The sequence below is a fragment of the Scyliorhinus canicula genome, chromosome 21 (assembly GCF_902713615.1).
Source record: "Scyliorhinus canicula chromosome 21, sScyCan1.1, whole genome shotgun sequence".
NCBI classification, from domain to species: domain Eukaryota; kingdom Metazoa; phylum Chordata; class Chondrichthyes; order Carcharhiniformes; family Scyliorhinidae; genus Scyliorhinus; species Scyliorhinus canicula.
Genome location: NC_052166.1, coordinates 6,823,834 through 6,846,187, shown reverse-complemented (window position 1 = coordinate 6,846,187; position 22,354 = coordinate 6,823,834). Strand labels below are relative to the sequence as shown.

At 52.6% G+C, this 22,354-nt stretch overlaps 1 protein-coding gene across 1 annotated transcript in view; it reads left to right on the top strand.

Moving 5' to 3' along the window:
• Nucleotides 1-15,341, top strand: part of cdk20 (cyclin-dependent kinase 20) — a 28,410-nt gene extending 13,069 nt beyond the window's left edge. Inside the window, exons 4-8 of the mRNA XM_038781945.1 lie at nt 54-175; nt 1,116-1,178; nt 1,904-2,027; nt 11,309-11,464; nt 14,908-15,341. Coding sequence (XP_038637873.1) covers nt 54-175; nt 1,116-1,178; nt 1,904-2,027; nt 11,309-11,464; nt 14,908-15,096 — 654 coding nt within the window. The 3' untranslated portion in view covers nt 15,097-15,341. The remainder of the gene's footprint in view (nt 1-53; nt 176-1,115; nt 1,179-1,903; nt 2,028-11,308; nt 11,465-14,907) is intronic.
• The last annotated feature ends 7,013 nt before the right edge of the window (nt 15,342-22,354 follow it).

Sequence of the window (22,354 nt, the reverse complement as noted above, 5' to 3'; positions counted from 1 at the left end):
TTCCTTGCTATTGGGATGATGGAGTTTATAATCTGTCCCTTCCTTTCTTGCAGGACCTGAAGCCGGCTAACCTGCTCATTAGTTCAACAGGGCATCTGAAAATCGCTGATTTCGGCCTCGCGCGGGTTTTCTCAAATGAAGGCGACAGACTCTACAGCCATCAAGTGGCTACACGGTGAGAGAGAGGGGAGACAGAAAGAACCTGCATTTCGCTGGTCCTATTCACAAGCTCAGTTACTCCCAAATCCCTTCACAAGCTACTCGTACTTCTGGGAGACCAGTCACTCTCTGTAATGGAGGAAATAAAACACCCAATTCCATAGAATTCCTAGTGTAGAAGGAGGCTATTCGGCCTGTTGAGACTGCACCGGCCCTCAGAACCACCTTATCCTTGTAACCCCACCTAATCTGCACATCTTTGGATTGTGGGAGGAAACCGGAGCACCCGGAGTAAACCCACGCAGACACGGGGGGAACGTGAAAACTCTGCACAGTCACCCAAGGCCGCAATTGAGCCTGGGTCCCTGGCGCTGTGAGGCAGCAGTGCTAACCACTGCCGCACATCGCAGGAAGCTCCCAGAAACCGAAAACGAGCAACTTTGGACTGTGAACCTCTTCCTCCACCTTGACCCCGTGTTTTTGATTTCTTTCTTTATCTCAATGCAAAAGAACCTCCCACAAGGCATCTGTTCTTTTGTTTTGTTTTGTTTTCACTGACCCTATTTTTATGCCACTATAAGCACCTTCTTTCGCCCTCAATGCCACCATTAGCACCCCCTTTGTCTTGTCTCCATGACATATTTGTCTCCTTCGCTCCGACCTCTCCCTGGGCTATTCTGCCTCACCTCCTCCACTCCCCTCGCCACCTGTAAAACCCATCACATTTCGTTCCCCCTTCAGCTCAGAAGAAGAGTCATGCGGACTCTAAACGTGAAACATGTTTCTCTCGCAGCAGATGCTGCCAGACCTGCAAGGTTTATTCAGCATTTTCTGTTTTAATTTTGGAACAGGAACAGACTGGTTGAGCATAGTACCGCACTGGGTATGGGGTACATGATGGAGAACCTGGACAGGATACGTGGTGCATTGAGTTCCACTTTTTTCTTATATTGCAGTTGGTACCGAGCCCCGGAGCTACTTTATGGAGCTCGTAAATATGACGAAGGTGTGGATCTTTGGTAAGATGCATCTTTCTCTGTTCCAGCAACCTCACAAAAAGGACAAGTGTTTTACAAAGTAAAGCTCCTTCTGCACTGTCCCCATCAAACACTCCCAGGACATGTACAACACGGGGTTAATACAGAGTAAAGCTCCCTCTACACTGTCCCCATCAACACTCCCAGGACAGCTACAGCACGGGGTTAGATACAGATTGAAGCTCCCTCTACACCGTCCCCATCAAACACTTTGAGGACAGGTACAGCACGGGGGTTAGATACAGAGTGAAGCTCCCTCTACACTGTCCCCATCAAACACTCCCAGGACAGGTACAGCACGGGGTTAGATACAGAGTAAAGCTCCCTCTACACTGTCCCCATCAAACACTCCCAGGACAGGTACAGCACGGGGTTAGATACAGAGTTAAGCTCCCTCTGCACTGTCCCCAATAAACACTCCCAGGACAGGTACAGCACGGGGTTAGATACAGTGTTAAGCTCCCTCTACACTGACCCTATCAAACACTCCCAGGGTGGATAAGGCTGACGCAAGAGCCCCTTGGGTGCAGCATTGCCTGGTGGGTTGGGGTTGGCTGGGTGGGAGGGTTGGCTGTGCAGCAGCTATGACAGGCAACACCAGCGCACCTCCTGCTGGTCAGCCGAGTTTGGGGGCGGGGGGGGGTGTTGGCTGAAGTGGGAACCATCGAGCGATTTGCTCACTCCTCCTGTGGTTCTGCTCCCTCCAGGGCCGTGGGCTGCATATTCGGGGAACTCCTGAACAACTCCCCGCTCTTCCCCGGCGAGAACGACATTGAGCAGCTCTGCTGTGTGCTTCGGGTGCTCGGGACGCCCAACGAGAGGATCTGGCCGGTAAGCCGTTCCCCAACCTCCTCGGGAAGGGACGTATTGACTTAGGAGAGACGGAGATCAGTGTAGATCTCGCACAATGAGCTCTTGTCTCTTAATGGGCTAAATGACGAGGAGACGGCGATTAAACAGATTCAGGAGGAGACACTGAGGTGGGGGTATGGATGGGTCACAGACGAGATGAATGGTAGGTGAGACTTTCTCTTCTGCCTTTCTGACTTTGGTAGAGGAATGGAAAATGCGAGAAGCAAAGACTAGTGGTGGAAGTAAAAATTCATTGAAATTCTAAACAAATTATTGTGCAGAATAGAGATGCAGGGCAGCGCAGTGGTTAGCACTGCTGCCTCACGGCGCTGAGGCCTGGATTCAATCCTGGCCCCGGGTCACTGTCTGTGAGCAGTTTGCACATTCTCCCCGTCTGCATGGGTCTCACCCCCACAACACAAATCGATGTGCAGGGTAGGTGTCCCCAGGCATTGTGAACAGGAGCAAATCCTTCCGAATCATTCAGATGATCAGCTCTACCCCATTTCAACCTCTTTGTTTTCATTCATTTCACACTCTTTTCCTCTATCTTATCCCCCCTTTCCTTACCTTTTCTGCCCTTTGCTTCCCCCCTCCCCCCACATCTACATCTGTCACAGTTTACCCTCTGATTTTCGTTAACCCTGCCGTTTGGCCTTTCACACCTTTTATTTGCTCCGGGGACGTCCATTAGCACTCTTTCCCCTTGGTTTCTGTGGCCATTAGATGAAGATGAAGGCATGTAAAATCACCGGCTCCAATGCATCCCTCCTATTCTATGCCTGCTTTGAGCAAGAGGTCAGCGAGAGCGAGCCCTCCACCTCAGAAGCCGCGGATGAACTTAGAACATAGAACAGTACAGCACAGAACAGGCCCTTCGGCCCTCGATGTTGTGCCGAGCAATGATCACCCTACTCAAACCCACGTATCCACCCTATACCCGTAACCCAACAACCCCCCCCCTTAACCTTACTTTTTAGGACACTACGGGCAATTTAGCATGGCCAATCCACCTAACCCGCACATCTTTGGACTGTGGGAGGAAACCGGAGCATCCGGAGGAAACCCACGCACACACGGGGAGGACGTGCAGACTCCGCACAGACAGTGACCCAGCCGGGAATCGAACCTGGGACCCTGGACCTGTGAACCATTTATGCTAACCACCATGCTACCGTGCTGCCCTAAACTTGTATCTGAGATCACCACTGCAGACGTCAAGAGCAGCCTTCTCGAAGGTCAACCCATGGAAAAGCCACTGGCCCGGATGGGGTACCTGGATGGGCACTCGGGTCTTGTGCGGATCAGTTGGCGGGGGTGTTCGCAGACATCTTCAACCTCTCTTTGCAACAATCTGAGGTCCCTATCTGCTTCAAGAAGATGACTATCATCCCTGTACCAAAAAAAAGCCAAGCAGCGTGCCCTAATGACTATCGTCCAGTGGCTCAAACATCCATCATCATGAAGTGCTTCGAAAGGTTAGTCATGGCACGAATCAACTCCAGCCTCCCGGATTGCCTTGATCCACTACAGTTCGCCTACCGCTACAACAGGTCCACAGCAGATGCCATCTCCATGGCCCTGCACTCTACCCTGGAACACATAGATAACAAAGACACCTATGTCAGACTCTTATTTATCGACTACAGCTCAGCCTTCAACACCATAATTCCTACAAAACTCATCTCCAAACTCTGTTGCCTTGACCTTGGCTCCTCCCTCTGCGACTGGATCCTGAACTTTCTAACTCACAGGCCACAATCAGCAAGGATAGGCAACAACACCTCCTCCACGATCATCCTCAACACCGTTGCCCCACAAGGCAGTGTCCTCAGCCCCCTACTATACTCCTTATACACCTATGACTGTGTGGCCAAATTCCCCTCCAACTCGATTTTCAAATTTGCTGATGACACCACAGTAGTGGGTCAGATTTCAAACAATGACGAGACAGAGTACAGGAATGGGATGGAGAATCTGGTGAACTGGTGCGACGACAATAATCTCTCCCTCAATGTCAACAAAACGAAGGAGATTGACATCAACTTCAGGAAGCGTAGTGGAGAACATGCCCCTGTCGACATCAATGGGAACAAAGTAGAAAGGATCGAGAGCTTCAAGTTTTTAGGTGTCCAGATCACCAACAACCTGTCCTGGCACCCCCCCCCCCCCAACCCCACCACAACCCCCCAAAAAAATGCCGAGTTAAGAAAGCCCACCAACGACTACTTTCTCAGAAGACTAAGGAAATTTGGCATGTCACCTACGACTCTCTCCAACTTCTACAGATGCAGCATAGAAAGCATTCTTTCTGGTTGTATCACAGCTTGGTATGGAGCCTGCTCTGCCCAAGACCGCAGGAAATGTGAATGTAGCCCAATCCATCACGCAAACCAGCCTCCCATCCATCGACTTTGTCTATAATTCCCGAGCCAGCATAATTAAGGACCCCACGCACCTCAGACATACTCTCTTCCACCTTCTTCCGTCAGGAAAAAGATACCAAAGTTTGAGGTCACGTACCAACCGAGTCAAGAACAGCTTCTTCCCTACCGCCATCAGACTTTTGAATGGACCCACCTCGTATTAAGTTGCTCTTTTCTCTATACCTTGCTATAACTGTAACATTATATTCTGCAGTCTCTCCTTCCTTCCTTATGTACGGTATGCATTGTTTGTTGAGCATGCAAGAAACAATACTTTTCACTGTTTACTAATACATGTGACAATAAGTCAATCAAATCAAAATCAAATCAAAATTAGCACTCTCTTCCCTTGGTTTCTGTGGCTATGACTCATCTTTCATTCCCTCACCCTACAGTGTAAATATCTCCCACTTTCTCGGCCTTTTAGCTTTGACAAAGGGTCATCTGGACTCGAAACATTAGCTCTTTTCTCTTTTTACAGATGCTGCCAGACCTGCTGAGATTTTCCAGCAATTTCTCTTTTGGTTTCAGATTCCAGCATTTTATTTGCTTTTATGCAGGGTAGGTGGATTGGTCACACTAAATTGGAAGAAGAATTGGACACTTAAAAAAAAAAAAAATATAGGGATACAGGGCCAGGTGATGTTCTGCAGCTGCAACATGTGGGAGCACCTGGACCCCATTGTGGTTTGTAGCAACCGCGTCTGTAGCAAATGTTGGTTGCTCGAGGAACTTCGGCTCAGAGTTAGTGAGCTGGGGTCCGAGCTTCAGGCATTGCGACAGATCAGGGAGCGGGAGAGTTACCTGGATTCATTGTTTCAGGAGGCTGTCACGCTCCTTAGATTAACTGCCTTAAATTCTGTCGGTGGGCTGGGACAAGAGGATGTGACTGCAAGTGAGGCAGGGAGAGGGATCGGAGGGCGGCACGGTGGCACAGTACTTAGCGCTTCTGTTTCACAGTGCCATGGACCCGGGTTCGATTCCGACCTCTGGTAACTGTCTGTGTGGAGTTTGCACGTTCTCCCCGGGCCTCTGTGGGATTCCTCTAAGTGCTCCGGTTTCCTCCCACAGTGCAAAGATGTGCACTTTAGGTGAATTGGCCGTGCTAAATTGCCCTTTGGGGTGGGATTACAGGGCGGGGGATTGGGCCTGTCTTTCGAAGTGTCGCTGTAGACTTGATGGGCCGAATAGCCTCTTTCTGCACTGTGGAGATTCTATGATTCACTGCTGGAACCTTAACCCTTGTCCCTGTCCATCAGGTACGAGATTCTTGGCTCCCTTGACTGTAGGGATGATTAGTAAAATGTCTACGGCACTGTGGTTCATGGAACATTCAAGTGGGGGTTGGGGGGGGGGGAGAAAAGACACATGTAGTCGCAGATGAGGATAATGTCATCAGGCGATTAGACACTGTTCTCTGAAGCCAGCCCGGTGTCAGTGTTCGGGACATCTACTCTGGGCTGGGGAGGAACTTGCGGTGGGAGGGGGAGGATCCAGTAGTCGTGGTCCATGTCGGCACCAACTACATAGGTAGAATGGGGAAGGAGGTCCTGTGATGGCAGTTCGAGGAGCCCGGCACTAAATTGAAGGACAGAACCTCCCAAGGTTATAATCTCTGAATGCTGAAGTCAATAATCAAGGAGAAAATAGCTAATCAAACCGAGTCAACACGGTTTTATGTAAGGTAAATCATGTTTGACACATTTGCTTGAATTCTTGAGAATGTACCAGGGAGAGTGGATAGAGGGGAACCTGTAGATGTAGTGTATTTAGATTTCCAAAAGGCACTTGACAAGGTGCTGCATAAGAGGCTGGTGCATAAAGTAAAATCCCATGGAATTGGAGGAAGTGTGTTAGCATGGATTGAAAACTGGCTGTCACATAGAACAGTGTTCTTCAAACTTTTTTTCCGGGGACCCACTTTTACCAACCGGCTGACCTTCGCGACCCACGCCGGCCGACCTGAGCGACCCACCATTTTCTCTTGCCTTGTTTGCTGCTGATAAAAATGGAGCAAATGGTTTTGGGTCCCTTTGACCCTCATACCCTCTGATTAACAAGTTTGCAGATGATACTAAGATTGGTGGAGTTGCAGATAGCGAGGAGGACTGTCAGAGAATACAGCAAAATATAGATAGATTGGAGAGTTGGGCAGAGAAATGGCAGATGTTCAATCCAGGCAAATGCTCGGTGATGCATTTTGGAAGATCTAACTCACGAACAGACTATACGGTCAATGGAAGAGTCCTGGGGAAAATTGATGTACAGAGAGATCTGGGAGTTCAGGTCCATTGCACCCTGAAGGTGGCAACACAGGTCGATAGAGTGGTCAAGAAGGCATACAAGCTTGCCTTCATTGGACGGGGTATTGAGTACAAGAGTCAGCAGGTCATGTTACAGTTGTATAGGACTTTGGTTAGGCCACATTTGGAATACTGTGTGCAGTTCTGGTCGCCACATTACCAGAAGGATGTGGATGCTTTAGAGAGGGTGCAGAGGAGGTTCACCAGGATGTTGCCTGGTATGGAGGGTGCTAGCTACGAAGAAAGGTTGAGTAGATTAGGATTATTTTCGTTGGAAAGACGGAGGTTGAGGGGGGACCTGATTGAGGTCTACAAAATTCTGAGAGGTATGGACAGGGTGGGTAGCAACAAGCTTTTCCCAAGAGTAGGGGTGTCAATTACAAGGGGCCAGGATTTCAAGGTGAGAGGGGGAAAGTTTAAGGGAGATGTGCGTGGGAAGTTTATTTACGCAGAGGGTGGTGGGTGCCTGGAACGCTTTACCAGCGGAGGTGGTAGAGGCGGGCACGATAGCATCATTTAAGAGGCATCTAGACAGGTATATGAATGGGCGGTGAACAGAGGGAAGTAGATCCTTGGAAAATAGGCGACAGGCTTAGATAAAGGATCTGGATCGGCGCAGGCTGGGAGGGCCGAAGGGCCTGTTCCTGTGCTGTAATTTTCTTTGTTCTTTGTCTTTGTACACTCTCCTCCAATGGAACGTGTTGGATGAAGTTGAAGCCTTCTGGTGTCAGAAAGTATGGAGTCTCCATCTGTCCATCTGCATTTCTTCCGTACAATTTTATTAAATAAAACCCCCCTGAACTTGTAAAAGAAAAATAATAAAATGAATAAAATAAATGAAAAAATAAAAATTAAATAAATAAAATAAATGAATAAAACCCCCCCCCGAACTTGTAAAACAATAAGCTGCGACCGTTTAAAAAAAAAAAAATAGCAGCCGTACTGCGCATGCGCATGCGCGCCCGATCATCGGTGAGGTTGCGCGATGCGGCAGAATATTTTTTACATGCTCGCGGCCGGCGTTATTAAAAGCCGGCTGCTGCGCGGGGATTTGCGCGATCTGGAGCACCGTGAAGGACGGCTCCACGACCCTCCCGACACCCGCCCACGACCCACCCACGGGTCGCGCCCCCCAGTTTGAAGAACACTGACATAGAAAACAGCGAATTGGGATAAATGGGTGATTTTTCAGAGTGGAAAGATGTAACTGGTGGAGTACCGCAAAGATCAGTTCTCAGCAGGCAATTGTTCACCATTTACATTAATCACCTGGAAGAAGCACACAATGTAAGGTTTCCAAATTTGTTGATGATACGAAAACAGGTGGAAGGGCACGTTGAAAGTTCATAGTTCATAGAATTTACAGTGCAGAAGGAGACCATTGGGCCCATCAAGTCTGCACCGGCTCTTGGAAAGAGCACCCTACTTGAGCCCATGTCTCCACCCTATCCCAATAACCCCACCTAACGTTTTTGGACACTAAGGGCAATTTATCACGGCCAATCCACCTAACCTGCACATCTTTGGACTGTGGGAGGAAACCCACGCAGACACGGGGAGAACGTGCAGACTCCCTACCGACAGTGACCCAAGCCGAGAATCGAACCTGGGACCCTGGAGCTGTGAAGCAACTGTGCTAACCAGTTGCGATACCGTGCTGCCAAATTATGAAAAGGATATTGAGATTTTGCAACGGGATTATGGGTAGGTAGATTGGCGACGAGGTGAAAAGCTGACAAATGGAATTGAATGTGGGGAAGTGTGAGGTCGAGCACTTTGGGAGGAGGAATCAAAAGGCAGATGATCTAAATGGAGAGAGACTGCGGGTGAGTGAAGTACAGAGGGATCTGGGTGTTGTAGTGCATGAACCACAAAAAGCTAGCAGGCCGGTCCAACAAGTAATTCAGAAAGCAAATGGCATTTTGGCCTTTATTGCAAAGGGGTTGGAGTTTAAAAATATTAAGGTTTTGTTGCAATTGTGTAGGGTGTTGGCAAGGCCTCACCTGGAATACTGCATACGGTTTTGGTAAAAAAAAAGGATATAGTAACATTGGAGCCAGTCCAAAGGGAGATTCACTGGGCTAATTCCTGGGATGTGAGGGCTGTCCTATCAAGGGACACTAAATCATCAGGGTCTGTGTTTGTTGGAGTTTAGAAGAGTGAGGGGTGACCTTCGTCAAACATACAAGATCTTGAGGGGGCTCAACAGGGTGGATGATGCGATGTTTTGACTCGTGGGAGAGGACATAGCTACAAGCTAAAGAGAAGGTCATTTAAAACTGAGGTGTGTAGAAACTACTTCTCGCAGAGGTGGTGAATCGCTGGAACTCTCTGCCCCCGGAGGGGGGGTGGTGGTTTTGGGGGGGGGGTTTGATCATTAGAAGCGTTTAAATTGAAGGTAGGTAAATATTTGACAGATCAGAGAACAGAGGGTAATGGGGAAATGGCACAGAGAAGGAGCTGAGACCGACATAGATCAGCCATGATTGTATTGAATGGCTGAGCAGGCTTAGAATCATAGAATCAACATTGCAGAAGGAGGCCATTCAGGCCATCGAGTCTGCACCGGCCCTTGGAAAGAGCACCCCACTTAAGCTCACACTTCTAAGCTATCCCTGTAACCCCAACTAACCTTTTTTGGACACTAAGGGCAATTTAGCCTGGCCAATCCACCTAACCTCTTTGGACTGTGGGAGGAAACCGGAGCACCTGGAGGAAACCCACGCACACACTGGGAGAACGTGTAGACTCCGCACAGACAGTGACCCAAACCGGGAATCGAACCTGGGACCCTGGAGCTGTGAAGCAACTGTGTTAACCACTGTGCTGCCATGCTTGAAGGGCCTGGTAGCCTACACCTTCTATTTCTTGTGTTCTTGAATGGGGGAACAGGCTTGAGAGGTGCTGAATGGGTCTCCTCCTTTTCCTGTGTAACAGGCTCGGGTGGGGCTGAATGGCCTCCTTCTGTTCCTGTGACTCAAGACGACGAGGACTGGGAGAGGCAATTCAGCCCCTTGTGTGTTCGTCCAGTCAGTCAGATAATCTTTTTATTAGTGTCACAAGTAGGCTTACGATAAAGTTACTGCGAATGTTCCCTAGTCGGCACATTCATGGCTCGCCTGTCCTTTCTAATTTAGTAGGCCAGAGAGGAGCAGATAGCTCTTGGTTAGCCCATGGCCATCTTTCCGCTGCTCGCGGCGCTCCCCCAGCGTCGACCCTCCGACAGTGCGGCACTCCCTCAGCACTGACCCCCCGACAGTGAGACGCTCCCCCAGCGTCGACCCTCCGACAGTGTGGCGCTTCCCCAGCGTCGACCCTCCGACAGTGGGGCGCTCCCCCAGCGTCGACCCTCCGACAGTGCGGCGCTCCCCCAGCGTCGACCCTCCGACAGTGCGGCGCTTCCCCAGCGTCGACCCTCCGACAGTGCGGCCCTCCGACAGTGCGGCGCTCCCCCAGCACCGACCCCCCGACAGTGCGGCGCTCCCTCAGCGCCGACCCCCCGACAGTGCGGCGCTCCCCCAGCGGCGACCCTCCGACAGTGCGGCGCTCCCCCAGCGTCGACCCTCCGACAGTGCGGCGCTCCCCCAGCGTCGACCCTCCGACAGTGCGGCCCTCCGACAGTGCGGCGCTCCCCCAGCGCCGACCCCCCGACAGTGCGGCGCTACCCCAGCGCCGACCCCCCGACAGTGGGGCGCTCCCCCAGCGTCGACCCTCCGACAGTGTGGCGCTTCCCCAGCGTCGACCCTCCGACAGTGCGGCGCTCCCCCAGCGTCGACCCTCCGACAGTGCGGCGCTTCCCCAGCGTCGACCCTCCGACAGTGCGGCGCTCCCCCAGCGCCGACCCCCCGACAGTGCGGCGCTCCCCCAGCGCCGACCCCCCCGACAGTGCGGCGCTACCCCAGCGCCGACCCCCCGACAGTGCGGCGCTACCCCAGCGCCGACCCCCCGACAGTGCGGCGCTACCCCAGCGCCGACCCCCCGACAGTGCGGCACTCCCTCAGCGCCGACCCTCCGACAGTGTGCCGCTCCCCCAGCGTCGACCCTCCGACAGTGCGGCCCTCCGACAGTGCGGCGCTCCCTCAGCGCCGGCCCTCCGACAGTGCGGCGCTCCCTCAGCGCCGACCCCCCGACAGTGCGGCGCTACCCCAGCGCCGACCCTCCCTCCAATGGTGTCGGCCGGGCAGTCCCTCACGTGATTTTTCCTACAGCACTGACTCCTGTCAACCTCCCACAACACCCTGTCCCTCCCAGGCGGTGGGGCACTCCCTCAGTACTGACGCCGCAGAGGTGCAATTCAACCTGGATCATGACTCCAGTGACAATTGTTTTGTTATCAATAACTTTTTTTCGAAGAAATTTTTTATTTTGTTTTTCAAAAAAGGAAAGAATTTCTCCTCAAATCAATGGAAACTCAAACCCTCATCCTGACTCGGGCAGGAGTGAGGTCGGTTGCTGCGACTCTATGTAGGTTTACACCTGATCCCTCACGTCTCTCCTCTCCTCCCTTTCCTCACCCCCGCCCCACCTACAGGAGATTACGGAGCTTCCGGATTACAACAAGATTACCTTCAAGGAAAATCCTCCCATCCCATTGGAGCAGGTTGTCCCCGACGCCTCGCCGGAAGCAGTGGACCTCCTGAAACGCTTCCTCATCTACCCGTCGAAACAGCGGATTAGCGCTGCCGAGGTGAGGAGAGGCCGAGTTCGTGTCACTGATGAGTAATCCGCTGAGACAGGCGAATTCAGGATCTAAGGGTAGAGAGATGCACAGATCACTTGATGTCAATGCACTAAAAACACACTGCAGGGTAGGCACTGGGTTTCCTATCGAGTGGGACAGGCTGGGATGACAGAGGTTGTGTTAAACCAGTGTTGATCTTCGGTTCGACCACACCAAGAATAGTATGTACATTCCTGGTCTCTATATCCCACTTGGAATACTGCACACAATCCCGGTCTCCGTATCTCACTTCCTGTCTCCGTATCCCACTGGGAATACTGCGCACGGTTCCTGTCTCCGTATCCCACTTGGAATACAGCGCACAGTTCCTGTCTCCGTATCCCACTGGGAATACAGCACACAGTTCCTGGCTCCGTATCCCACTGGGAATACAGCGCACAGTTCCTGTCTCCGTATCCCACTGGGAATACAGCGCACAGTTCCTGGCTCCGTATCCCACTGGGAATACAGCGCACAGTTCCTGTCTCCATATCCCACTGGGAATACTGCGCACGGTTCCTGTCTCCGTATCCCACTTGGAATACAGCGCACAGTTCCTGTCTCCGTATCCCACTGGGAATACAGCGCACAGTTCCTGGCTCCGTATCCCACTGGGAATACTGCGCACAGTTCCTGTCTCCATATCTCACTGGGAATTCAGCGCACAGTTCCTGTCTCCGTATCCCACTGGGAATACTGCGCATAGTTCCTGTCTCCATATCTCACTTGGAATACAGCGCACAGTTCCTGTCTCCGTATCCCACTGGGAATACTGCGCACAGTTCTTGTCTCCGTATCCCACTTGGAATACTGTGCACAGTTCCTGTCTCCGTATCCCACTGGGAATACTGCGCACAGTTCCTGTCTCCGTATCCCACTTGGAATACTGCGCATAGTTCCAGTCACCACATCCCACTTGGAATACTGTGTACGGTCTGGTCTCTGTATCCCACTGGGAATACTGTGCGCAGTTCCGGTCTCCCTATCCAACTGGGAATACTGTGTATGGTCTGGTCCCTGTATCCCACTGGGAATACTGTGCAAAGTTCTGGTCCCTGTATCCCACTGGGAATACTGTGCACAGTTCTGGTCTCCCTATCCCACTGGGAATACTGTGTACGGTCTGGTCTCTGTATCCCACTGGGAATACTGTGTACGGTCTGGTCTCTGTATCCCACTGGGAATACTGTGTACGGTCTGGTCTCCCTATCCCACTGGGAATACTGTGTACAGTCTGGTCTCTGTATCCCACTGGGAATACTGTGTACAGTCTGGCCTCTGTATCCCACTGGGAATACTGTGTACAGTCTGGTCTCTGTATCCCACTGGGAATACTGTGCACAGTTCTGGTCGCCCTATCCCACTGGGAATACTGTGTACGGTCTGGTCTCTGTATCCCACTGGGAATACTGTGTACAGTCTGGCCTCTGTATCCCACTGGGAATACTGTGTACAGTCTGTCCTCTGTATCCCACTGGGAATACTGTGTACGGTCTGGCCTCTGTATCCCACTGGGAATACTGTGTACAGTCTGGTCCCTGTATCCCACTGGGAATACTGTGTACGGTCTGGTCTCTGTATCCCACTGGGAATACTGTGTACAGTCTGGCCTCTGTATCCCACTGGGAATACTGTGTACAGTCTGGTCCCTGTATCCCACTGGGAATACTGTGTACAGTCTGGCCTCTGTATCCCACTGGGAATACTGTGTACAGTCTGGCCTCTGTATCCCACTGGGAATACTGTGTACAGTCTGGCCTCTGTATCCCACTGGGAATACTGTGTACGGTCTGGTCTCTGTATCCCACTGGGAATACTGTGCACAGTCTGGCCTCTGTATCCCACTGGGAATACTGTGTACAGTCTGGCCTCTGTATCCCACTGGGAATACTGTGTACAGTCTGGCCTCTGTATCCCACTGGGAATACTGTGTACAGTCTGGCCTCTGTATCCCACTGGGAATACTGTGCACAGTTCTGGTCGCCCTATCCCACTGGGAATACTGTGCACAGTCTGGCCTCTGTATCCCACTGGGAATACTGTGTACGGTCTGGTCCCTGTATCCCACTGGGAATACTGTGTACAGTCTGGCCTCTGTATCCCACTGGGAATACTGTGTACGGCCTGGTCCCTGTATCCCACTGGGAATACTGTGTACAGTCTGGCCTCTGTATCCCACTGGGAATACTGTGTACAGTCTGGTCCCTGTATCCCACTGGGAATACTGAGCACAGTTCGGGTCTCAGCATCATAAAGGATTGAAGTGACAGGGGAAGGTGAATGGATGGTCCGAAATCTGGGAGACTGCGACTATCGGGAAAGATTAAATGGCCTGGGACTCCTTTACCTAGACAGGGCAAGGTGAGGCGGTGGATGCCCGGAGACTGTTCCCCCTCTGACTGGAGACTGGGCTGCCTTGGCAGAGTGGAGGGGGTGGGAGGTGGAAGGTCAAAGTCAGGTTAAGGCGGTGGCCATTTTGCACTTCTCTGTGGAGAAACGTCTTGATTGTGGGTGTTGTGAATCTTTGAGACCCCCGGGGAGTTGTGGCTGCTCTGTCCTTGAATACGCTCGAGACAAAGGCCGATAGATTTTTCTGAATTCAGGGATTTGGTCAGCTTGCAGCACACAAACAGACCTTTGGCGAATCACGTCTGCACCGGTTACAAACAGCCACCTAACTATTCTAGCCCCATTTCCAGCACGTGGCCCACAGCCGTGTCTGCCCTGGGATCGCAAGCCCACATCTAAATACTTCTGAAATGCCACCTCCACCATCCATCTCGGGCAGCGAGTTCTAGACTCCCACCACCCTCTGCGTGAAAAAGGTTTCCCCTCTAAACCTCCTGCCCCTTACCTCAAATCTATGCCCCTCCCCGGATTGTTGATCCATCCACCAAGCGAGAGGTTTCTTCCTGGCCTACTATATCTATGCTTTTGATAATTTGATACATCTCAATCATGCCCCCCCCCCCCCCCCCCCCCCCCCCCCAGTCTCCTCTGCTCCAAGGAAAACAACCCCAGTCTATCCAATCTCTCTTCCTAACTAAAACTCTCCAACCCAGGCAACATCCTGGTAAATCTCCTCTGCACTTTTCCCGGGTTATCACATCCCCCATTGGCGAAGTAGGGCGAGAAGGTGGACTGAAATATAAATGATCGACCCTGATTGCATTGAATGGTATAGCAGGCTTGAGGGGCCTCGACGGAAGCCTTCAGAAAAGGCGGTGAGGGGCGGTTCGGTGGTGTAGACGTCGAGGAGATGTTTCCACATGTCCCTGTGTTCGGTTGATGGGCAAGGTCAGGTTGACACTCGCTTGCCTGGGCGCAGCGGTGCACCCACGCCCCAGGCCAGCGAGGGAGCCAGCCAGCCCAGTGCGACAGTAGCCTGATCGGTGTGTCTCCCTCCGCAGGCCCTCCTGCACCCGTACTTCTTCAAGGAGCCGCTCCCGGCCCACCACTCGGAGTTGCCGATACCCCAGCGGGGGGCCAGGAAGACCCAGCAGAGGCTACAGCACCAGCACGAGTTCCACATTGACCGGCCCCTCGAGGAGTCGGTGACCGACCCGGACCTCGTCTCCCAGCATGTCAGGGTCTGGTGACGGAGCAGGCCAAGTCGGAGCTCCTCGACCTCCCAGGAAGATTGGACAGTGAAGGATTAACTGGACGGGACTGTGGAGTGAATGATGCGTAACACGTCCGCGTGGGCGGGGAGAGAGAGAGAGAGACGGGGCGCTGTTCCTCTTCGGCAAAGCAGTCTTCAATAATGTTCAGAGGGGCTGGCCTGCCAGCACTCCAGCTTGTAATCAGATTATATTTATTAATCTAATAAATGTCCAAGGAACAATTATTCCACAGAATTTGGATCCGAGACACGGGAGATATTAGGACACTTGGCTGAGAGCTCGCTCACAGAGTTTATTTTCAGAGACTCTCATACAGGAGAAGAGAGACTGAGTGATGGGGACAGGTGGGGTGGGGAGGAGGGGGGGGGGGGCAGGAAAAGGGACGAGGTAAGGGGGCAGGGTGAGGGGCAAGAGAGGGCCGGGGCAATGGAGAGGAGAGGGACAGGGAGAAGAGAGGGATGAGGGATGGGTGAGAGGAGAGGGATGGGGCGAGTGAGAGGAGAGGAGAGGTACAGGGTGGCGGGGAGGTTGAGGGACGGGGGGCGGGGTTTAGGTTAGGGATTCATTCCCAGGGCTTAGAGCCCCTCTACCAGCTGAAGGCCTGGCGTCTGTGGTGGTGCGATGGGGATTGAGGGATGCTCGAGGCCAGAATTGGAGGAGCGCAGAGATCTTGGAGTGTTGTAGAAAGTTACAGAGATAGGGAGGGTTGTGGGGGCTGGAGGAGGTTACAGAGATGGAGTGGGTTGTAGGGGCTGGAGGAGGTTACAGAGGTAGTGAGGGTTGTAGGGGCTGGAGGAGGTTACAGAGATACGGAGGGTAGCAGGGGCTGGAGGAGGTTACAGAGATAGGGAGGGTTGTAGGGACTGGAGGAGGTTACAGAGATAGGGAGGGTTGTAGGGACTGGAGGAGGTTACAGAGATAGGGAGGGTTGTGGCTGGAGGAGGTTACAGATGAGGGTTGTAGGGGCTGGAGTAGGTTACAGAGATAGGGAGGTTTGGGGGGGCTGGAGGAGGTTACAGAGATGGAGAGGGCTGTAGGGGCTGGAGGAGGTTACAGAGATGGGGAGGGTTGTAGGGGCTGGAGGAGGTTACAGAGATAGGGAGGGGTGTAGGGGCTGGAGGAGGTTACAGAGATAGGGAGGGTTGTAGGGGCTGGAGGAGGTTACAGAGATAGGGAGGGTTGTGGGGGGGCTGGAGGAGGTTACAGAGATAGGGAGGGTTTGGGGGCTGGAGGAGGTTACAGAGATAGGGAGGGTTGTGGGGGTGCTGGAGGAGGTTCCAGAGGGAGGGTGTGAGGAGGTCGGAAGTAAATTGAAAATTAGGCTGTGAGTTTCAAGATGAAGACGGTACCAGCCAGTGAGCTGAATGGTGGTAAAGGTTTAGTCTGCTTATCTGTGGCCTGGAATATAGATGGAGAGGGGGCTGCCACTGAGTGATTGAGAGAACTCTCCCGTCAGGCCGTCCCGAAGGCTGCGGTTTCGATACTCACCGCGCCCCCTCACTCTTTTGCAAAGCCTGTGCTCGATTCCATTCCTGGGGAGTAGGGGGAAAGAACAGTTGCTGCTGGTCAGTGCCCAGTGCACCCTGTAGGTGGCAGCAGAGGTTCACCTGACCAGGGCTTCTGAATTAATCGCGCTCTCTTCCAGTGACAGCAGCGTATCTTTTTTTTAAAATGGATTTAGAGTAGCCAATTCTTTTTTTCCCCAATTAAGGGATAATTTTGCGTGGCCAAGGGTGTGATGTGGGGTAGCACTGCAGCGGTTAGTGCTGCTGCCTCACGGCGCTGAGGTCCCAGGTTCGATCCCGGCTCTGGGTCACTGTCCGTGTGGAGTTTGCACATTCTCCCCGTGTTTGTGTGGGTTTCGCCCCCACAACCCAAAGATGTGCAGGCTAGGTGGATTGGCCACGCTAAAGTGCCCCTTAATTGGGGAAAAAAAAAATAGGGTGCTTTAAATTTATATTTTTAAAAAAATTAGCGTGGCCAATCCACCTACTCTGCACATCTTTGGGTTGTGGGGGCGAAACCCACACAAACACGGGGAGAATGTGCAAACTCCACACGGATAGTGGCCCAGGGCTGGGTTCGAATCCAGGTCCTCGCCGCCGTGAGGCAGCAGTGCTAACCACTGCGCCACCGTGCTGCCTCGACAGCAACTTACCTTGGCCTAGAAGTCTCGAACGCCGCCCCCCCCCCCCCCCCCCCCCCCCCCAGCATCATCGTGAGGCAAAGTGGGATGGCTGCTACAAGGGGCTCCAGCAGTCTGACGCCTAAATGCTTCGTCTGCAATTGCGCCCCCCCCCCCCCCCAAACAATACCCCTTCCCTCCCAGGCAGCTAAGGCCGCCAATGGTGGAATGACTGGGATCGGGAGGCTGGAGTTGGGAGACTGCAGGAATCTCACAGGGTTGTAAGCGCAGTCAGGTTACGATGCAGGCAGAGGTCATCCGTCTCATCGTGTCTGAGCCGACTTCAGAAAGACAGAGAAAATAAACATGCCACTGGTTTTGGCCCCACTCTCCAGGGCCTGGCCTGTATCCTCGCAGGTTCCAGCATTTCGGACCCGGATCCGGGTACCTTTCAAACGTGTTGAGCGCTTCAGGCTCAACCACCAATGTAGGCCGTGAATTCCAGGCTCCCACCACACTCTGGGTGGAAAGGTTTTTCCTCAATGCCCTTCTAACCCTTCTACCAATCACCCTCCATCTTTTTCCCCCTCTGGAAATCGACCACCTCAGCCTGTGTAGCGAGTCTTTCCTGTTCACCGTGTCCACTTCCTTTTGTCCACTTCAATTAGTGAATATTCAGTAAATAATTTTGTATGATGTCCGTTCAGAAACTGAACTGCACCCAGCCGTGTAAATACTGTGGCTGCGAGGGCTGGAGGAGGTGACCGAGATAGGGAGGGTTGTAGGGGCTGGAGGAGGTTACAGAGATAGGGAGGGTTGTAGGGGCTGGAGGAGGTTACAGAGATAGGGAGGGTTGTAGGGGCTGGAGGAGGTTACAGAGATAGGGAGGGTTGTAGGGGCTGGAGGAGGTGACCGAGATAGGGAGGGTTGTAGGGGCTGGAGGAGGTGACCGAGATAGGGAGGGTTGTAGGGGCTGGAGGAAGTTACAGAGATAGGGAGGGTTGTAGGGGCTGGAGGAGGCTACAGAGATAGGGAGGGTTGTAGGGGCTGGATGAGGTTACAGAGATAGGGAGGGTTTTGAGGGCTGGAGTAGGTTACAGAAATGTGGAGAGTTGTCGGGGCTGGAGGAGGTTACAGAGATAGGGAGGGTTATAGGGACTGGAGGAGGTTACAGAAATGGGGAGGGTTGTCGGGGCTGGAGGAGGTTACAGAGATAGGGAGGGTTGTAGGGGCTGGATGAGGTTACAGAGATAGGGAGGGTTGTGAGGCCTGGAGTAGGTTACAGAGATAGGGAGGGTTGTAGGAGCTGGAGGAGGCTACAGAGATAGGGAGGGTTGTAGGGGCTGGAGGAGGTGACCGAGATAGGGAGGGTTGTAGGGGCTGGAGGAGGTTACAGAGATGGGGAGAGTTGTAGGGGCTGGATGAGGTTACAGAGATAGGGAGGGTTTTGAGGGCTGGAGTAGGTTACAGAAATGTGGAGGGTTGTCGGGGCTGGAGGAGGTTACAGAGATAGGGAGGATTATAGGGACTGGAGGAGGTTACAGAGATAGGGAGGGTTATAGGGACTGGAGGAGGTTACAGAGATAGGGAGGGTTATAGGGACTGGAGGAGGTTACAGAGATAGGGAGGGTTGTCGGGGCTGGCGGAGGTTACAGAGATAGGGAGGGTTGTAGGGGCTGGAGGAGGTTACAGAGATAGCGAGGGTTGTAGGGGCTGGATGAGGTTACAGAGATAGGGAGGGTTGTGAGGGCTGGAGTAGGTTACAGAGATGGGGAGGGTTGTGGGGGCTGGAGGAGGCTACAGAGATAGGGAGGGTTGTAGGGGCTGGAGGAGGTGACCGAGATAGGGAGGGTTGTAGGGGCTGGAGGAGGTGACCGAGATAGGGAGGGTTGTAGGGGCTGGAGGAGGCTACAGAGATAGGGAGGGTTGTAGGGGCTGGATGAGGTTACAGAGATAGGGAGGGTTGTGAGGGCTGGAGGAGGTTACAGAGATAGGGAGGGTTGTAGGGGCTGGAGTAGGTTACAGAGATAGGGAGGGTTGTAGGAGCTGGAGGAGGCTACAGAGATAGGGAGGGTTGTAGGCGCTGGAGGAGGTGACCGAGATAGGGAGGGTTGTAGGGGCTGGAGGAGGTGACCGAGATAGAGAGGGTTGTAGGGGCTGGAGGAGGCTACAGAGATAGGGAGGATTGTAGGGGTTGGAGGAGGTGACCGAGATAGGGAGGGTTGTAGGGGCTGGAGGAGGTGACCGAGATAGGGAGAGTTGTAGGGGCTGGAGGAGGTTACAGAGATGGGGTGAGTTGTAGGGGCTGGAGGAGGTTACAGAGATAGGGAGGGTTGTAGGTGCTGGAGGAGGTTACAGAGATAGGGAGAGTTGTAGGGGCTGGATGAGGTTACAGAGATAGGCAAAGTTGTAGGGGCTGGATGAGGTTACAGAGATAGGGAGGGTTTTGAGGGCTGGAGTAGGTAACAGAAATGTGGAGGGTTGTCGAGGCTGGAGGAGGTTACAGAGATAGGGAGGGTTGTAGAGACTGGAGGAGGTTACAGCGATAGGGAGGGTTGTCGGGGCTGGAGGAGGTTACAGAGATAGGGAGGGTTGTCGGGGCTGGAGGAGGTTACAGCGATAGGGAGGGTTGTAGGGGCTGGAGGAGGTTACAGAGATAGGGAGGGTTGTAGGGGCTGGAGGAGGTTACAGAGATAGGGAGGGTTGTAGGGGTTGGAGGAGGTTACAGAGATAGGGAGGGTTGTTGGGACTGGAGGAGGTTACAGAGATAGGGAGGTTGTAGGGGCTGGAGGAGGTTACAGAGATAGGGAGGGTTGTAGGGCTGGAGGAGGTTACAGAGATAGGGAGGGTTGTAGGGGCTGGAGGAGGTTACAGAGATAGGGAGGGTTATAGGGGCTGGAGGAGGTTACAGAGATAGGGAGGGTTGTAGGTGCTGGAGGAGGTTACAGAGATAGGGCGGGTTATAGGGGCTGGAGGAGGTTACAGAGATAGGGCGGGTTATAGGGGCTGGAGGAGGTTACAGAGATAGGGAGGGTTGTAGTGGCTGGAGGAGGTTACAGAGGTAAGGGTTGCAGGTGCTGGAGGAGGTTACAGAGATAGGGCGGGCAAGGGCCAGACATGGAGATGAAGATGAGGAGTGAATGTTTGGGTGAAGACGGTCCCCGTGCTTCCTGCGTTCCAACTCTCTCTCGCGTTGAGGCAGGAAACGCACAATGACTTGCCGGTATGATTCACCCAGCGACTCAGATGAGATAAAAGAACGCTGAAGTGAACACTCGACAAATATCTCCAGCAAGGCAGATGTACACCAGTCAGCAACCCGCCCTCATTCACTCATGGTGCAACTGTGACAGCCTGGACCCCAGGAGCTGGTGAAAAAGCTGTAGGTAGAAACCTCCTGATTGTATCACAGGATGATAACCTGGAACAGTAGGCCATTCTGCCCCTCAGGTCCTGCTATCCTATTTGATAAGGCTGTGTCTCATCCAATCGGGGCCTCAACTCCACTTTCCTGTCGGTCTCTTCCCCCCCCCCCCCCCAATGAACCTTGACCCTCTCATTGATCAGAAATGTGTCTATCTAGGCCATCAATATATTCAATAAGCCGCAACCCCCACTGCTGTCTGGGGTAGTGGTCGGGTGGGTGAGGGGGGGGCATTCCACTGACAGACCCCCCCCCCCCCCGTGAGAGAAGAAGTTCCTCCTCATCTCCGTCTTCAATGGGCGACCCCCTCATTTTCACACTGTCCCCCCCCCCCCCTCCTCCTCCTCCCAGTTCTATACCAGAGGTACTAAATGTGTACCTTGCATCAGTGTTCACCAAAGAAAGGGACTTTGTGGAGGATGATTCTTGGGTAGGGTATGTGGACAGTTTGGATCATGTTAACATCGAAAACGAGGAAGTATTGGGTCCTTTAAAAGATATTAAGGTAGATCGGTCTCCTGGGCTGGATAGGATTTACCCCAGAATACTGAGGGAGGAAATTGCTGGGGCCTTGACTGACATCTTTGTATCCTCATTGGCTGCAGGAGAGATCCCAGAGGACTGGAGAATAGCGCATACGGTACCGCAGTTTAAGAAAGGTAGCAGGGATAATCCTGGAAACTATAGGCCGGTGAGCCTCCCGTCGGCAGTGGGTAAACAATTGGAGAGAATTCTCAGGGACAGGATTTCTAACCCATTTGGAAACAAATGGACTCATAAGCGACAGCATTGGTTTTGTGAAGGGGAGGTCGTGCCTCACTAACTTGATCGAGATTTTTGAGGAGGTGACAAAGAGGGCGGTGGATGTGGTTTACATGGATTTCAGTAAAGCCTTTGACAAGGTGCCTCATGGCAGACTGGTACAAAAGGTGAAGTCACACGGGATCAGAGTTGAGGTGATAAGATCGATACAGAACTGGCTCGGTCACAGAAGGCAAAGGGTAGCAGTAGAAGGGTGTTTTTCTGAATGGAAGGCTGTGACTAGTGGTGTTCCACCGGGATCGGTGCTGGGGCCTCTGTTGTTTGTAGTGTTTGTAAACGATTTGGAGGAAAATGTAGCCGGCCTGATTAGTAAGTTTGTGGTTGTCACCAAGGTTGGTGGAGTGGCAGATAGTGTTGAGGATTGTCAGAGGACACAGCAGGACATAGATAGGTTGGAGACGTGGGCAGAGAAATGGCAAATGGAGTTTAATCCGGACAAATGTGAGGTAATGCATTTGGGTAGGTCTAACACAGAGGAGAAATATACCGTAAATGGCAAAACTCTTGGGAATATAGAAAGTCAGAGAGATCTGGGCGTGCAAGTCCACAGGTCATTGAAGGTGGCAACACAAGTGGACAAGGAAGTCAAGAAAGCATGTGGAATGCTTGCCTTCATTGGACGGGACATCGAGTATAAAAACTGGCGAGCCATACAAGTTGTATAGAATCTTGGTAAGGCTGCACTTGGAATATTGCGCACAATTCTGGTCGCCACACTACCAGAAGGATGTGGAGGCTTTGGAGAGGGTGCAGAGGAGGTTTACCAGGATGTTGCCTGGTCTGGAGGGTGTTAGCTATGTGGAGAGACTGAATAGACGTGGACTGTTTTCATTAGAAAGACAGAGGTTGAGGGGTGACCTGAT